At 47.3% G+C, this 18700-nt stretch overlaps 1 protein-coding gene and 1 long non-coding RNA gene across 5 annotated transcripts in view; one reads left to right on the forward strand and one right to left on the reverse strand.

Moving 5' to 3' along the window:
* Positions 1-18700, reverse strand: part of ADAMTS17 (ADAM metallopeptidase with thrombospondin type 1 motif 17) — a 346524-nt gene that overhangs the window by 105995 nt on the left and 221829 nt on the right. For all 4 annotated transcript variants that reach the window (XM_058736751.1, XM_058736749.1, XM_058736750.1 and 1 more), the window contains exon 14: positions 11276-11403. In XM_058736751.1, the coding sequence (XP_058592734.1) occupies positions 11276-11403 (128 nt within the window). The remainder of the gene's footprint in view (positions 1-11275; positions 11404-18700) is intronic.
* On the forward strand, positions 10502-18424 carry LOC131516128 (uncharacterized). Its single transcript, XR_009263911.1, has 2 exons — positions 10502-10648; positions 17095-18424. It is a non-coding gene; the product is annotated as an uncharacterized LOC131516128 (long non-coding RNA).

An 18700-nucleotide genomic window follows, 5' to 3' on the forward strand; every position in this document is an offset into this window, starting at 1 on the left:
GTGGAGTGGAGCTGGCTGAACAGTTCATGACCTCCCGGCTCCCCAACTTAATCAGGACCCCCTGCTTCATGATAGGAGTGGGTCTTCAACGGGAATGTGCATCCGCCTCTCTAGGAGGGCTGTCAAGGCGCAGACTCCGGGATCCTGTGCCCGGCAGGTCTGGGTGGGCCTGGGGATCATGGAGACCCAGACGCCATCTGCAACACCTGGCTGCACCCAAGAACAGCCTGGAGGAAGACAGGCTGCCACAGTGGACCCGGAGCCTGGAGAACATTGCAGGAGCTGCCTAGATTCATGATCGGGACTGCCGGCTGATTATTGCAAAGTTGCTCGATACAAAATTATATGGGCTAAGAATCCAAGGCAGCCACGATCCAAAATTTTGCTCAACCAGCATGGTTAGCGAGGGCCCTGGCTGCACGTGTGCTGTCAATCTGTGCTGCTCCTTTGGGTTCTAAAGCTCCAGCTTGCTCCCGGCCCCCAAACGCTGGCTTCTTTCATGTCATCCTGACATGTCGCCACACGTGGCTTCCCTCTCTCTCAGGTGCTCTGAGCTCTAGACTCTAACGATGTGGACTTCCTGTTATCTTTTAACCACACTCCTGCTGGCTTGCCATCCCTATCTGGTACCTCTGTTAGGGTTTCCTGATTAAATAGCTTCTAGATGTTCTAAGTTAGCATCCCACTTTGTCCAGACCACCTTTCCCCCAGCCACAATGATGGCACCTGACGAATCGAAGGCCACACAGCAAGTTGTTTGGTGGGGCCGGGAGCAGTACCTCACCTCTTGCCTCCCAGCCCTGGCTGCCTGGGAATCTCCCCTGATTGTCTTCAGTCAAGGACCAGGGTCACTGGGAGGCATTCTGGAGAGGGTAGGGCCCCTTCCCAAAGCCTGCTGGGTTTGCAAGAATGTAGAATAAAGAAGCTAAAAGAACACAAGAAAAAGGAAAGTGAGGAGAGCATCTGCGCCAGAATTTCAAAAGGCCACGTGCCCTTTGGCTAGGTGATCAGGACAAGGAGGCAAAGTGTGCAGTTGGCAATCTTCCAGAGCAGGAGTTCACTGGGAAGCTGGAAGGACAGATGTGGGAGGTGCTTCAGGGAGGAACAGGGCAAAGACCCCACTGGGAGGAAGGGCACTTAGGAGAACACACACCTTCCTAGATGAACAAACCACTTCTCCCAGAGTCCCCTGAAAGAAGGACCTCGGTGGAAAGAGACAAATGAGAAGGAGAAAAGGCTGTGGATTAAGTGAGCACTTGCAAAGCGCCTGCACAGCCAGACCAGCACTAGGTGCCCTCATGGCCAATCCTGGCAGGAGATGCTGTTGGCCCCAAACAAGCAGAGGCAAGTTAGGGAGCAATTTTCTACTCCTCCTGATATTCTTGCCACGGCTCCCGAAACGTGGCAAAAAGAACATGTATACAATGCAGCAGCGAAGCTCTGACCAGTACTGATTTAGACCTCAGGGGATCCAGAGTTTAAGTAGATACAATGTTTGGCATTGATTTCCCTTTTTTCCGGGAAGAAGTCCAAGTTAGTTGGGAGCCCAGCAAGGCCTGATGTCTGTGGGGCTGCTAGGGCATGCTTGGCCTGCACAGAACTAGCACCTGCCTCTTTTCTGAGAGTCTAGGATGTTTCCAGGCAAGCCAGTGCGGCCCATCCTCATCAGTGTCTGTTCCTCTCAGGGGGCCAAATAAAGCATCTAAAGCACATGGGCTTAGATCTGGATCTGAGACAATGGAGGATCCTTTCTGAAACATGATCACCTGCTTATTTTTTTGACTGGGACAATTGTTCTTGAGAGCTAAAATTAGTCTATGCAGATGGTATGCCCTTTCAGACAAAGTCTTGCTCTGCATGTTCTGGAGAACCTAAAGGGAACAACTCCTCTCAGTCTGACCAGCAGTGGTCAGTTTCTAGGGTAGACCAAAGATCTCCCAGGCCCAGAGCCACAAGATCACGTGGGGTAGCTGTTCTCCAACTCCAGCATGCCAGAATCTCCTGGAGGGCTGGGCAGGTCACCCATTGTTAGGGCGGGGCCCACGAATCTGCCTTCCCCAGGGAGTTCTCAGGCAATGCTGTGGGCCCAGGTCAGATTGGGAGACCACTGGGCTAGGTTTGGAGCTCAGAGACAGAGCCCCTCACGGAGACGGCCACTGCCACGGACGCTGAGCTTTCTGTGTCCCGAGGAGGCAGTGTCTACTTAACTGATACCCGCCCCCCCTCCCCGTGCCACTGAAAGACCCGAGGCATGAATTCCCACTGGGAAAGTAACTACTGTTACCTCCATCCTCTGTCACCCCTGAGCTGAAGCAGTTCTGGGCTGAGGTATCCTGGAGGCATGTGGGGGAGGCTAGCAGAGCAACAAGGACAACAGAGGCTGGTTCCCCTATACTCTCAGGAAGCAGATCCCCCCCTACAATGGTGCCCAGGGCAGGTAAATGATCCATGGGAGGCTCCACCATGACACACTCTCTAGTTACAAAACCCCAAATGCCCTCAACTGAGGGCCTCACGGATCACCTGGATGCTGTTCGGTCCTTCCGCTCACAGGGCGGTTACACTTCTACCCCTCTCCACCAGGGAAACAGAAACTCAGATCTGGAGCCTTTGATAAGCCTTGCTTGTAGGATTCACATCATCTTATGTGTAAAACTGTCAATGGCTGGATACAGGCGGAAAGTGCTCTGCTCTTTTCTCCCCTTTCCCCACCCAGCATCTTGTTTCAATTTTAAAAACCAGCCTCCTTTGCTAAAACTTCACCTCTAAGAGCAAACGTAACTCAGACATGACTTCAAATTGTAGGTTGATTGCCTTCTGGATTAGGGCTAAATTACCCAGGCAGGTAGACCATAAGCTTCTCTTCCACAAATGTCATGCTCAAGGCTGTGGTCACTATGCATATCCTGAGGATAATTACAGATTTGGATAGGCGCCTCAGTTTACCCATTATATAAACTGGAATATTAACCTCAACCTCAACCTCAGAGGTTAAAAAAAATGACCTCTCCTCTGGCTCACTTCTTGGGACCCTCGTGACAGGTGGGTGCTGTCAGGACAGATGGAGACAGCACACAGACCATCCTCCCCCTAAGGGGATGGGGGACAGCTAGTACCTTATCTGAGCACAGTAGGGCTCAAAAGGTAATTGTCCTTCCACAGAACCCCTGCCCTCTCCAAAAAAGGAAGACAGGGAAGGAGAAAGTAGGCAGGACCACATCCTTTCCCTGGTCCCTCTTCGTGAAACATGCAGAGAGAGCCAGTGTCCAGAGGGTCATCCACAGGTGGGTTCTCCCATAATATCAAGCAGCGCCCCCATGCAATGGGTCACTGTCTGCCCCAGTGGGCTTCTCAGATCATGTGCAAACAAGGACACATGGTCACCCTTTGTATTAATTCTTCGAGACACCCAAGGGGTCAGGACAGGTTTGTATGTTCTGCCCACTGTCTGGTATTATCTTAGGCACCTAGTGTGTTTGAAGGCAGGGCACACAAGGGATGTCAATGTCTAAGAAGCAGCAATCACAGAGGCAAAGAAGAGAAGTCAAACTAACCTGCCAATAGTGGCATTTTCTCCCTTTGCCCCACAGTTAGTGCAAGTGACATAGAATATTTTTGCAAGGGACTGGGATTTTTTTTTTTTTCAAAATGGAAGTTACCAAAGCATAAAACTCATTAATTCTGAATGTTAGAGGAGTTTTAACAATTGTATTTATGAGGACTGGTGTTCTAAGAGGGCAAGATGACCAAACCAAAGCAAACTCCAAACAATGAATTCTAGGATCTTCCTATGCTTTCCTAGCGATCCCTAGCAGTTACTTTTCCACATACACTAGGCATTCCTGCTACCGATTTCTGAGATTTCAGAGCAGGTCTTAAAGTTCCTGGTCAGCATCTGCAGGTCTGAGCCCTGTTCTGCTAACAAACTGGGGTATGTAGGACACCAGGGGAGGACACTGCCGGGGGCATAATTAATCAAAGGCTCAAGATGATAGGGAACTGGTGGGGAAAGCACAAGCTCTTTTTTGGTAGAGGCAGTCCCTGTGAAACACACAAAAAGCCTAGAAAGGCTTTAGGGCTCAGCACGCTGTGCTGGAGGAGGGGACAGGATGAGCCATGGACAGTGCAGCCATTTCTCCCAGACATGAGAAATATCCATCTTTGGTGATCTGAAACCTGGATTCTGCCCGCAGAATCCTGCCCCTGCAGGTAGAAGATCACCAGCAACAGACAACCTCCTGGTCACCACATATAGTGGCCATTTCTCCATCTTCTTTGACTTGGTGGCTTTGTCCCCTAATAGACTGTAGTGTCTACTTTTTCTCCATGCTCATGGTCACAGCCCAGTTTAGACCCTCACTATTCGGGACATGACCTATTGTACCTGTTTCCTCCCCTTTGCTGCCAGATTGATCTTCACCTAAGAGATGAGAAGACCCATGGTGGAGTACGTCCACACTTAGGGATTCAAGATGCTCCACGATGCCATGACACCTGCTCATCACCTCAGCTTTCCTCCCTCGTCCTCTAAATGCACACTGAACCCAATCTCCTCCCAGTCCCATTGCCTCTCAGCTACATGATTCACCCTAACAACCTCCTACCTGGTTTCCTGGGTTCCATTCAGGTCCCACACAGCTGATTCTCCATAACCAAGGTGGGTTCACACCTCTGCTTCAATCCCTCCACTCCCGACAGAATGAAATCTAGATTCCTGTCATGGCCTGAGGCCCTGTAGGGTGTGGGCCCTGACACCTCTGCCCTCACATCCACTCCTCCAGCACCTGCCACCCAGATCTCCTCTGCTTCTGGAACCTACCAGCCTTGGAGCCACCTTCTGCCTGGATCATTCTGTTCTGTCTTCATGAGGCTGGATCTTCCATAAATGCCATCTCCCTGGAGAGACCCACCATGCCATTCAGTCTTCCTCAGCTACAATCCCCCTCTCAATCTATGAAACCATTTTCTTCTTCACATGGACCAGTCTTTGGAGAGACCATGTTTGTGAGTTTATGTGTTTCTCATCTGCACATTGCATGGGGACAGGGACCCTCTCAGTCCTGCTCACCGTTGAACGTCTAGCACACGTTAGTGCTTAGCATGTGAAATGTGCTCAATAAATATCTGATGAATGAATGAACCCAGTTCTACCCTATATACTTTCTGCTATGTCTAAACCAAATCTCACTGGCTCTCAATTATGACTTCACCTTTGGTTGTTAGGGTTTTGCTTAAGTCTCATCTTCGGGACAGACTGTAAGCGCATGGAGGGTGGTGTCTTACAATTCTTTGTGTATGGTGGTCCATTAGGCAAATAGAATTACTTGTGGAATTTAGGAGAATTCTAAGACTTCTTGTGACTTCTTGTATTCTTGTCCCCCACACCTGATCCCAGCAGCCAGCATGGTGTTAAGCACATCACAGGTGTTCAATAAATGCACAAGAATGATGCCTTCTTACCGAGCTGGGCCCTGGGCAAACTGGGATCAGGAGACTTTGATTTTCAGAATGGGACCTCTGTCTCTCTCTTATGCACCCTGAGCCAGCCAGCAACCCTTCCCCAGTGGTGAAGTTTATTGTCTCTTATTTGAACTGGGACTTTCTCATATAGGTTTGGATGGCCTTTGTTTTTTTGTTTTCTTTTGACCAGGAATAGAAGCACTTGCACTCTTTAACTTCATAGCTATCTTCCAACTATGCTTCATTCAGTCTCTTCTGTTGGAGGGATGCCACTAACTTCTTGTTTTAATTTTAACTGAATGCTTTTAGGCCAGCGGCACAGCCCCCAGCCCAGTGTTTCCTGGGCTTCTGTGTTAGTTGCACCAACTCTTACTGTGCTTATCTTTTTTTTTTTTTCCACTTTACCTTTGTCTTATTAAACTACACATAATTTCCTCAGAATGGATGCATGGAAAATAAAATTTCTAAGTTCTTCTGTGTCTCGTAATTATTTTGTCCACATGCTTGATTGATAATTTAGCTGTGGAGAATTCTATGATTATCCCAATTTTCTGCCGGGGTCAGTTTCTCTGTTTGTTTTTCTTGGTCTTTCTTGTTCCTGCTGCTGGTTTTCTTCAAATAGTTGATCTCCAGTTGACCACTCGTATTGGAGAATGAGGTACAGAAAGGTAGACTGAAAGGGCTCTATATTTGGGGGTGGGAGGGGTCATGTGGCAGGCTTCTATTTGGGACTGGTGGCAGGAAAGCTGGAGTTCACCCCTAAACTCAGGAGGGTGAGTGTGTGCTCAAGTGCCGAGGTCACACATCTGCCTCAGTTGTCCTTATACAGTTTATCACACGACTTTGGAAAGGAGCCCCCTGATACTTTGCATTGAGCTTATCACCTAACAGCCCATCAAGCTCCAAGTGCAGGGCCAGTCGTGATCAGCCATGTTGTATGACCCTTTGCCTTCTTTCAATTTTCAGCCCACACCTCACTCCCACACTCTGTTCTCAAGTCCTAGACTCCCTTGAGCATTCTGCTTTCTTTTCCATTGCGACTCTCCTCTTGTTTCATTTCTGGCCTCGGCTGCTTTGTTCCTTCAACGAAACTTCCATCTACTTCCACCCTCCACAAAGAGGTGGTATCTTTCTTTTGTCAAAGGGCCTCTGCTTCTCTCCGCCATCATGGTTTGTGCTATTCTGCATTTACCATCGGTTTAGTGGAGTCCCACGTGAGGCTCCATCTGCCAGCTTAATCCAGAAGTTGCAATGGGAAGTTAATTAGACAAAGGGGGGTGCAGGGAATGACTCCAGACTTTTTAGGCCCTGCTGTCAGTAAAGGTTCGGCACCAAAAGTCACACACTTCAGAGATGTCAACTGCAGTGTTGTGACATGGGGAGAAGCAGCAACAAGGAAGGTGTTGTTGAAATATAGGCGTAAGCACAAACACCTGTTAGGTTTTCCTACATGCTTGTTACCTCCTTCTTCACACAGGGGGACTCTGAGGCCAGAGTCTTAGAATTCTCCTAAATTCCACAAGTAATTCTATTTGCCTAATGGACCACTATACACAAAATGGGAGGCCAAGAAACACTGGACAGTGAAAATAGTTCATTGAAATGGGCTCCAGATTCCAGAATCACTAGAGTCCTAAGAGCAGGGGAGCCATCCACCCATGCATCCACTCACTGCTGTTCTCTTTTCAGTATGTAATCAAAGGCTCTCCTCCGAGCCAGCAGCTGGTGGAACACAGATAATTGGACACAGTCCTTCCACCGAGGAAGTTTATGGGACCTGAAAGTCTTTTGGGTGTTTATCAAGCCCAGGATATGCATACGTGTAAGGATCTCAAAGAAGTGGGACCCTAATTGGATGCCTATGAGCATACGTGAGCTGATGAGGCCTTAAAGAATAGCCAAGTGTACCTGGTCTCAGGTTATCTTCAGATCTACCCTTCACTTTGACTCATCGACTGAAGGTCAGTAGCTCTGAGGGAAGTTGTACATTTGAAACGTATGAACTTGATTTCTTTGTCTCTGCAGGTCAACATAGGCACTGCAGATGATGGGAGTCCTGATTTATACAGACTTGCCGAAAAATAGACAATGTTTGTGTTTCTTTCCCCAGTTCGCTCCTACTTTTATGAGTGCTGTTAAGTTTCATTTCAGCATGTGAAATAATTTGTGACTCACTGAAATGAAACTCCACTCAGTCCTCATAAAAGCAGAATAAAATGGTATTTCCATGTTTCGTGTTCTGGTTTGAATCAGCCTGCTCTGTGGAGCTTAGTGGAATCTGCTCAAAATGCCATGTGGGAGCCTCTTGTCCCCTCCATTCCCTACCAGCTCGTCACCGTGCTTCTCAAAATTTCCCAGAACTCCTTCTGCCACCCTAAAATAGCAAAATTTATAGCTGAAGGGAACAGAGGAAAAAGCTAGTAAGTGAACCATGGCAGTATTTCTGTAAGTGCTGTCTTACATAAAATGTGGATGATTTCTACCTTTTATCCAATATAATTAGATAATAGTATTGGTGAATAGGTACAGATCCTTTGCTCACTAAACTCAAGATTTTGTTTTATTACTATTCTTCTCTTTAACCAATTTTCTTTGCCTTACTCATTCACAAGTACCACAGGAATCCAAAACATTCTACTTTGGCAATTACTGTAACTAGGTATCGATACTGTACTTGTATTTAATTTCTTATACTCTTATTTAAGTATGCTCAACATTCTTATAAAACTTTATTAACTCTGACTTTACTCATTTGGATTCTTATGAGAACGGACTCCCCAAGGGGCTAAATTTAACCTTTATAGTTTCTCTCAGAGGAATAAGTGCTGTTAGAAAAATCACAGGTGGTATTTTTAACTTCCGTCAAAAAGTGAGTTGTTTTGCAGGGATTTGACTTCATGAGGTGCTTATGGGTGCATGCTCCCACCACCTACCAGGATGGTGGTCTTCTTGCTAGGACCGGTGGGCTGCCTGGAGGCAGCTGGTACTTGGGAACATCCATGCAGAGGAGATGGCAGTTCTGAGAACTGACAGGTGGGGCAAGGCTCCGATGAGCATGAGTCTGCCCATCTGCCACAGAGCAGGGCCAGAGGGGACACTGTCTGTACCTGTGTGCCCTAGTGCTCCTGTGCTGAGCAGTGGTGCCTGGTTAGTGCTAGTCTCACTTCAGCTGTCAGTAAATGCAATGATCGTTTGAGGCATTTGAGAGAGACTGGGGTGGGGGTTAGGGAATGGGTGGCATCCAGGAATGGCAAGGCAGGTGTACCCATGTTACTGCCATCACGCCCAAGTGTAGGGCAGGTTCTGGCTTGAAGGCTGGCAGAGACTTGGTAGAGACTTGGGTGGCATCTCACCCATATTGTTCTGACTGAAAAACTGGATATTTTGCTGTCATGGCGCAGGGAAGTTCCCTAACTGAAGAGTGTGCAGTGAGAACCAAGGTCACATGGGGCACCTGGGTGGCTCAATAGGTTGAATGTCCGACTTTGGCTCAGGTCATGATCTCCCAATTCGCAAGTTTGAGCCGTGCGTGGGGCTCTGTGCTGACAACTTGGAGCCTGGAGCCTGTTTCAGATTCTGTGTCTCCCTCTCTTTCTGTCCCTCCCCCCCCCCCCCCCCACGACTTGTGCTCTGTCTCTCTCTCAAAAATAAATAAACATTAAAAAAAAAAAAAAGAACCAAGGTCACAGAAGGGACCCATTGGCACTGATCACTTAGAGCTGAAATCATGTCTGGCCACTTAACATTGACCCCACTGGCCAGAAAATTTCAGGACTCTTAGAAATGTCTGCACATTGGCAAGAACATTGCAAAAGATGCTGGCAACAGCCCAGAGGTAGCTCAGATGGTGCCTTCTAAAGGGTACAAGTGCTTTTTACTTGGAAAATTGTCCTAAAGAAATGTTCATCGCCACACTGTAGGATGGGCCCTGGAAGTGTGTAAGTTAGGAAAGAAAAAAATCCTCCACTAGATTTGCTAGCAGATTTATAGGGAAAGGCCGACAATTCCTCATTTTGGTGACAATGATAAGACCTGTGTTCACACCCCCCAAGGCCCTGCACGTTCTCCACGACAACGCTGCAGCCCTGAGGGTCCAACTCCACCACCATCATGGCCTCCTTCCCCAGAAGGATGCCTTGCCAAGACTCTTGGGCACCTAGTGCCTGTCACCCATGCATATCTGGATTTGATAACAAAGCTAGGCAGGGCCAGAGGGGTCTGGATATTGCCAAGCTTTTTTCTGAAAAATCCCGTTTGGGGACTAGTTTGGACTTCGCAGGGAAAAAAAATCCACTAGGGTTGAAATGGCCCCAGGAATCACCTTAGAGGTTGCATTTGTGTGTCTTGCTGCCTGCCTCCCCTTTTACTCTGTCTGTCTTCACTGATTCACCAAAACGCTGCCCTCAGCCATACTTGGGAAGCAGAGAGAACAAGACGCGCTACCTTATGGGGTCAGTCGGTCCCAGGCCTGGAGGCAGGTTTCTGGTGTAAGTATAGTTAGGGGGAATAATAGTTTCTCTCTCCCGTGACCCCTAGACTTTAAAATTTTTCACATGCTTTTAATAGTTCCATGAATCTGGACATCAGAGGTGGGTGTTGACTTTGGGAGGTGTGGGCGCCCCGAAGCATCAGTAGCCACATGGCTCCTGGGTTGCGGTTTCTCTTTTCCAAGCAAAATGAGAAGATCCCTCAGAAGCCCTTGGTCAGTGGACTCCTTGCTTATTAGTCTCATGCTGCAGATGCTGGTCAATGGAGGCCAAACAAGGAAGAGTGAAAATCAGAGGCAAGCCCTGGTTTTCCTTTCTGTGCCAAATGCACAGCAACCCTGCTATCCATCTGCCTGCTGAGGGCTCTGGGAGCCACCGCCTCCTCCGGCTCTCAGTGGGCTCACCTGCTGAGGACACGGCTGAGGCAGCCTGGCCTCAACCATGAGGAGGGCACATGTCTGTGGCTGAGGGCGAGGACTCCCTCATGACAGGTGCAGACCCAACTGAATCAGCAGGAAATATGGCACATACAGTACAATGGAGGGTGGCATCATCTGAGTCATGGCCCTCTGGGCACACACCCTCTTGACTCCTACCCCAATTCCATCTGCTGTACACATCAGGAGGATGGTCATTCTGATGGACAAATAGGACCGTTACGCTGGGCCAGGGGGCCTTGAGTCAGGAGGGCCCAGCTTCAGGTGAGCCCCCAGCTCAGGCAGATTTAACGCAGGTGGAAGGTGCACTTCTACCCATACCCTCTCCCTCCCTCTCTTTTTCCTTTTGTCTTCTTGAATGTTACTTATCATCATTCTAATGAGTTGCAGACATCCAACACCAGGATGGCTTTGGGGACTAAGTTGCAGTTGTCCCCAAAGCCAGCATATTGAATTGAATTCCCAGCACATTCAATTCAGCATACTGAACCACCTGTGAAGGAATCTGCTTAGCTCGACGAGATCTTTTGTAGCTGAACAGAACATAGCTTGTCCAAAAACACATGCACGTACATCTTCCAGTCTTACCTTAGCATTCTACCTGTTCTTCCCTTCACCGGAATGGCTAAAGTTATTTTAAGATTTTTGAGATTATGATGTCGCCACTACTCTTCCAGCCACCTCAACTACCAGCTGGCCTATAGATAAGCTTCATGCTCAGTCACTGCTGAGGGAGGGAGGGGTGCCAAGCTGCAGGAGACAGCACCATGGGTGCCTTATGGAGAAAATCCGTTCCCTCCCCAGGGCTCTGCCCCTCCCTGAAACCTTCTGGGGTGAGGGAGGCTCCCCTCCAAAGAAAGCCCCACCAAAGACACAAGGAAAACACGTCACCTGGCACTTGCCGTGCACACAGAGGTCGGTCTCATAGGGCCCACAGGGTGTGCCATCCAGGACTCTGTCGGCCACCAGCAGCGGGGACTCCTTCCCAAGGGGTGAGCAGTAGAGTTCACATGGTTTATCTGAGGAGGGAAAGGGGAAGGTGGACATTGATGTGGGAAGTGGTTTGTGGGCCATGCAAGGTGCAGGTGCATACGGATGGTGGCCCAAATGATGAGAGGTCAGCATGGAATAAAGGTCACAGGAACCTGGCACATGCTCAGAGACATGGACCTGCCCCTTGGAACACTCAACTCAACAAATGGAGAAAGACCCTCAGGCACAGGTGAACAACACATGGGTGAGGGCTCTGTGGGCTTTTATTCATCTTATTCTTCCTTTTCTTTAAGACATTAAAAATACCAGGTTGAAAAAGCATTTTGTTGTGTGCTAACATCTAAGTGAGTTGAATATATATGAAGGGTGAGACTAGGAGCGTCTCTTGTTGCAGGGGCTGGAAAGGGGGAGAAGGTGAATCAGAATGCCTTTGGGTAGGAGGGGGTGTGAGCCCCATGGATGTCTCTACAGCAGTGGCTTTTATTAAAAGCTTTAGTGCTCCACTGGCTGTTGGATAAAAACTGCAGGGCTGAGATATGTAGCAAGAAGGTCCTGGAAGAAACTGAGCAGGAGTAAAATACAGGAACATAGCAGCCTCTAGGACAACTTGGAAGGGTCATGTCAGAACCAAGAGAGCTCCTAGAACATGACAAGCTCTCATGCCTTTGCCAAAACTCTTCTTTATGCTTGGAAACCTCTCTCTGCACATAGCTTTCTGGGAGATTCCTATCACCCTAGAAGCTTCTACTCCAGAGCTCTCCTCTCATGCCATCTCTGACATGGAATCTCCCTCTGCACTTTGCTTATGCCTCCATTAAAGCCCTTAACTATTATCCTATTGTTTTATAATTGTTTGAGTAACTTCCATATACAAGAGGGTTTCTTATAAGGTGAGTTCCATTGCTAAAAGAGTTTGAAAGGGATGGATTTTAATTATTATCTTTGGATTTGAAGAACTGACAGTACTGGGAGCCCTTGGAGGACAAGGGACTGAGATTTTTCTCTCTTGTCCTCAGGCCAGGTCCAGGACCTGGCTTGCAGAAGGACTTGGTAAATATTTTAATCTTTCCATATAAACTTTAGAATTAGTTTTTCAGTATCTACAAAATAACTTCCTGGGATTTTGATCGGGATTGCACTGAATCTATAGGTCAAGTTGACAAGATCAACTGACATGACAATATTGATTCTTGTCATGAATCATTGAAACATGGAATTTCTCCCCATTTTTTAAATTCATTCCTTACAGTTTTTCTCATATAGATCTTACACATATTTTGTTAGATTTATACCTAAATATTTCATTTCTTGGGTGCTCGTGTAAATGGTATTGTGCTTTTAATTTCAAACTCCATTTGCTCATTGCTGGTATACACAAAAGTGATTTTTGTACATTTACTTTGTATCTTGTAACCTTGCTATAATCATTTACTAATTCCAGGAGTTTTTTTCTTTTCTTCTATTTTTTTTTTGTTGTTGTTGTTGTTGTTGATTCTTTTGGATTTTCTACATAAATCATCATGTCATCTGCAAACAAAGGTAGTTTTATTTTTCCCTTCCCAATTTGTGTATTTTTCATTTCCTTTTCTTGTCTTATTGCATTAGCTAGGACTACCAGTATGATGTTGAAAAGGAGTGGTGAAAAAAAAAAGCCTTGCCTTGTTCTTGATCGTAACAGAAAAATCAAGCTTCTTTTTTTAATAAATGAATGGATTTTGTTCTTCCGTATGTAACTGAGAAAGAGGAATGCACCCTTATCTCTCTGTGTCACCTAATTCCAATGATGTTTATGTGATTATTTTGCAAGGAAACCTCCAGAGAGAGAAACAGCAGCACGTCTGTGCTGCCTTTGTCAGGCCCTTTGTTTCCACCATGATCTTTCTCCACTGGGTCCTTCCACTGGTTTCAGGGGAGCAAGGGCAGGGGTAGAAAAAGGCTTCTGGAATTGACTTGGCCTCAGAAGACCTTGACATTCCAGCTGGATAGTTCTTGTCAGAGCAGATGTGCTGTCTCACTCAGGCTCTGCGGCTTTCATGACTGAATGACATTCACTAAACCACCACCATTTTCAGCAGCTTTCCAAAGCTCCTCTCTCATGGAGCTCTGCTGACCAACATGCCCAGTGGGATGTCTTGTCTTATAACACTAGAGAGAAGCTACAGAGGTTCAGTAGAAATGTTCAGCTTGTTTGTTCCAGTTAGTTGTGGGCGGAAACTGCTGTGAAGAGTAGTTTCCCAGGTAAGTAAAGTAATGATATTTCAATGTTTATTCATTCAAAAAACAGGAATTGAGCCCCTCCACCACACAAGGCACTCTTGTGGCACTGTGGGGAAAGAAAGATGAGTCGTGTATGCTTTTCAAGGCCCTGGTGGTCTAAGGGACAAGTACACAGCAAATCCCAGAAGAGGCAGACTGTGAAAAGCCACATGAAATGGACCTGAGCTGTCAGAGGACAGGCACTAAGTGGAAAGAATGACCCATTTCCCAGCTAGCAGGCTAGAGGCAGTTGTCCCTCCATTTAAGTGGAATGACCCAGGAAGGCAGCCAGTGGAAGAGGTATGGGAGACTAAAATGTAAACTGAGATCAGGTTCTGGGAGGCTCATCTGACAAAATTTTTGAGGTGCTCTTTGGGACCTTGAGGTTTCCTGTGAGCACCTTGGGGAATGACTGGGAGAATGCAGCACCACAGCCCCCAGTCTGAGTTGATGGGTGTATCTTCTTCACATCCTAGGTAGGCTTCCTCTAATGTTACATTGTAAGGAAGGAAGGGTCCCCTGGGTCCAAGAAATCTGAAAACTACGTATTTTACCTTTAAACTGCCTCAATACTTGGCATAACTGAGCTTTGAAGTGATTTGTACAATAGCAGTAATAATGGTGATGATGTTGATAAAATCATAAATAACATTAATTATATTTCGTGTACAAGGCAGCATGCTAAGTAGTACCTGTGCACTTCAGGTGGGTGCTGTCATTGCTCCATCTTATAGACGAGCATGTGAAGCTCAGAAAAGGTACAGGCTACCCAGAGTCTCTTGATTGGCAGGGCCAGACCCTAGCCTCTTTGTGCCAGCCTAGTTGTCTTTCGGACACTGGGGGCCAAAAAAACCAAGAGACAAAATGGTGTTACTGAAAACAAACCACTAGTTTCATGAATGTTTCTGGCTTCTGAATATACTCTGACTTGAGCAGAAATGGAAATGGGATTTGGGTGAAAAAGTAGAGGGTCTTTTGAGACAAGTTAGAAAGACCAGACTTCGAGGGGTGAAGATTTTGGGGGGCTCTTTGGTGTAAACAGGAAAGTAGAGATTCTCCAAAGCAGGGGGGGTTGACCTCAAATGGAGGATTTTTAGCAATGACCCCAGGCAAGAAAGTATACTCAACTCCATCCACACTGGACTCTTGCAGCTACAGACACTGTCCTCCTTGGCTTGGGAAGTCTGGGGGCACCCAGACTCCAGAACAGAGTTCAGACATAACACTTCCTTCCTTTGCTCAGACTGAAACTCCATTTGTCCATCTCCTTTTCTGAGGTCTGTGCTCAGAATTTAGGGTACCCCACACCTCTAGGAAGGTGTAGTACTCTCTCCCAAAGGGACTCAGGATAACCTTTATAAAACTTGAGGAGAAGCCCCTCAAAATTCCCTGAATATTCCCATTGGATGGGCAATTAACCTCCAGATAAATAAGGTGCTGTGATTTTCTCTGAGCACAGTATCTTACATTCTTAGTAGTACAGAAGGAGGTCAAATCTTAAAAGCTATACAACCACACACTCCAAAGAAAGCTTAGAGTGTCCCTCTTGGCTGATATGTGCCAAGATGAAATTCTGATTGAGGCTGGACTGTCTGCTGTAAATCCTGGTCTCTCACTGGCCCACTTGTCTCCAGGACTCATATTTTGATGAAGAAACCACACAGGGCAGGGGAGATGAGCTCAGGGGCTTGAGAGCCACCTGATCATATCTACTCATTGGATGCCTGGAGGACTCCCCCTGGTGCTTCATGATGAAAAGGACACTTGTGGCTACTGGCACTCTTGCTGTTCTCTCTGCCAAGTGGTTACAAGGTCTTACTAAGGTGGAGACACCACTGAATTTTGAGGCCATCACAAGTGCTCACTCCAGCTCTGGCTGGCTATCTTGAGGGGGGGGGGGTACATGCTGAGGAGGCTGCTTTGTCCCCTATCCCCAAAGCTGCCCACCATGAGTCCAAAGCCAAGCCTTAGTTGATTGGACCAGAAGCAGCCACTTGACTGTAGTTGTGCCACTCAGTTCTTTTTCTCCACCACAACCTCATAGCCACGCCTCAACTGATTAGACTAAGTGTAGCCACAGGTAGACCAATCAGAGTCTCTCTCTTGAAAAAATCAGCACTAAATTCAGATATGGAACAGCTGTGTCTGTTCATGATTGGTGGATCTGAAATAAGTCTATACCCCCTTATCCATAATCCAGAATTCCAAAAAGCTCTGGAAACTGCAAGCATGTTCTTATATTTGTGGCAAACGCATTTGGCAGCAAAACCGGGCTTGACTGACATGAGGCTGTTGGTAGTGTGCAGTATCCTCATTAGAGATTGTTCATGGATTACTTGGTAGAGATATCACATGCGTCCCTGGACTGTGGGGTGCTTCCCAGGGCTCCACTGGGGGTATTAAGTAATATACGGTCGATATACTGTTGTTACCTAACACCAAAAATGTTTGGCCATATCTGGCCCCAAAGCGCTCAGATAAAGGATAAAGGTCCTTTATCAGGAAAGGTGCTGTGGGTGACCCATCAGCCTGCATGTGGACAAATCATGAGAAAGCCAGTCTGCAGGTGGGGGGCAGGAAGATACGACTCACAAACACATTAGTTGTGGTGGGCATGGAGAGGGGGTTCAGATATTTTCAGAGGCCCTGGCCTCAGACCCTCATCTGGGCCCTCGGAATCTGAGACACCCTTCATCTTTGCAACAACTTTCTCTTTTTCATTAAGCAAGTGGAGTCAGCTTGGCCAAATTGCAGTCAGAGAGTCCTTAACCATCATACCCTCCAGCCCCTGGAAGGCTGAGACCCAGAGTGGCTTCTGCCATGCCGGGGAGGCGCTGGGAATGCACCTCCACGTCCAGACATGGCCTTCGCCAAGCCCTCCGACACTTCAGTGGGCATGTGGCCTGCTGGCTTGGGCGGGAAGGACTGAACTCCTGAAGGTTTCTACTTAAATGAGATTCCATGGGGAAAGCAGAAATGGGGTGGGTCTGGCAACAGGGCATCTCAATGGGTTTCTGTCTAAAGGCTTTCCCACCCAGAACTATTTTCTAAGGAGAGCCTTTGTCTTCTTTTAGAGGTGGTATGGATTTGTGGTCCTGAGACCTCTCTTGGAAAATCTACCTCTGCAAGAATTCTTTTTTTTTTTTCAGCAGGAAAAAAAAGAAAAAATATAGCTTCCCCTTTCTTGAACTGTGCGTCACTCGCCAAAGAATTCCGCAGTGATAGCAATGCTATGAATAGGGCAGTCATAATGGGCTTCGAGAGAGCCCAGAGCCCGACCACAGGAATCGTTCCCATCACGGCTGAGCTAGAATTGGGCCTTTTATAAGCTGATTTTTCAGAAGAACGCACTTATAATCTGTATTCTCCCCCTTGCCCTCTGAATTGGCCATTTATTATTTTGTTTTCATCCTTGTTAAATGCTCCTTTCACAAATGCTGGCTTCTGTTTATATTTGACAGGGAAATGAAACCAAATATGCAAGAAGTCATGACAATTCCACCCCGGAGGAGGAGGTGTCAAGCTACCCTTGCAAAGCCCTGAACTTGGGGTCCCTCCTTCAAAGACAAAATGCATACTGCCCGCTAGCTGTCCTTATCAAATAGGGTAGTGCTTTCCAGATCAAAGACAGTAGCACTCTGGCTATAATTATTGATGGTTTTGGTAGAGAGACATGAAAAGTGAGTGGGCAAGAACATATTCTGAATCCGGCAAGCTTCCCCAAATTGCTGCCCTGAGAAGCTTCTTTGGAGGGGGATCCAGGGCAGACATCAGTTTCAGCCACTGTGATGATAAGAGAACTAAGGAGCTCAGTGATCCAAAAGTGGTTACAAGTAAAATAGAAGCTTAATCTGGACTTGGAGAAATCTGTGGAAAACCAGCCATTTAAGTGGGATTTCTGCATCGAATAAAAGAGGACTGAAAGCTGAAGCAGACCAAGGAAAGAATAACAACTCTGTGTGCATAGCTGGGTGGAAATGGGTGAGTCTTTCTTAGATCTGACCTCTTTTTGCTCCTGACAAGCAGCAGAGGACACGACAGAGGGCCTAAGGGGTCTTTACCCAGCAAGCTGGGATGGCTGATGGTATGGAAACAAGTCTGCTCCGCATCAGAACTGACTGCAGTGCTGGAAACAGCTTCTGCTTGGGGCTTGCTCCCTCCAGATTAGGGGCTTGAATGTGCTCGTGACATGTGGAAGCCTCCTGTGTCTTCCTGCATCTGAGGAATGGCCAGGCAGAGAGAAGTGAGGATCCTGGGCGAGCCCCTGCGTCCAGCTGCATGTGTTCCTTTGGGGAGGGCGAGTCTGCTCGGCCTCCTCTCTCCTTGGTCTGCAGAAACAGCTGAGGGTACGGAGGCCGCTCTTCTCTTGAAGTCTTGGTTATGTGATGGTATACCTACAATCACACAGCTCCAAACGGTGGTGTTCCTTTTTAAAAAGGAAAAGGTCTGGGGAGCTCCCAGATGCTTTTAAATGATCCCATAGCCGAGCGGGTCGGTATTATCTGCGATGATTTAGAGCATCTCATGTTATTTTACAACTCAGTTCAAAGCACGTGGGTCAGGTTGCTGGGTTAAAAGCGACAGGTCTGAGGCCATTACTCCCTGTGATGCCTGGGTCTACCCCTACAGCTAGGTACACTTGACCCTGTAAGAACAGACTGCAGCATGTAGATTTTAGAAGTTCTTTAAACCACAAAGAAGAAACCTAAGACCTGGCACAGGAACTTCATTCTCCTACAGAAGCCTTAGAGACTCTGTTACTGCAGTTCTTATTAAAGCCTCTTCACTTGACACTTCTGAAGTCATGCTCTCTTACTCGAGTATGGGAAGCCAGATGATAGTTGGTTATTTTCTGAGTCACCTCCTCCAGAACTGGGGTCCCTCCCTGCTTCTTATCAGCTGCAGGGACTCAGATAGGTCCCATGACCCGTAACCTCTCCTCTCTGCATGGCTCATTATGCATATTAATTGAGATGATGTATGCAGAGCTAACCTGTGCCTGGCATATGATGTGCTCAACAAATAGGACCATATTGTCATCATTACAATACAGTCTTATCTCCAGGA

The sequence above is a fragment of the Neofelis nebulosa genome, chromosome 7, assembly GCF_028018385.1.
Source record: "Neofelis nebulosa isolate mNeoNeb1 chromosome 7, mNeoNeb1.pri, whole genome shotgun sequence".
NCBI lineage: Eukaryota > Metazoa > Chordata > Mammalia > Carnivora > Felidae > Neofelis > Neofelis nebulosa.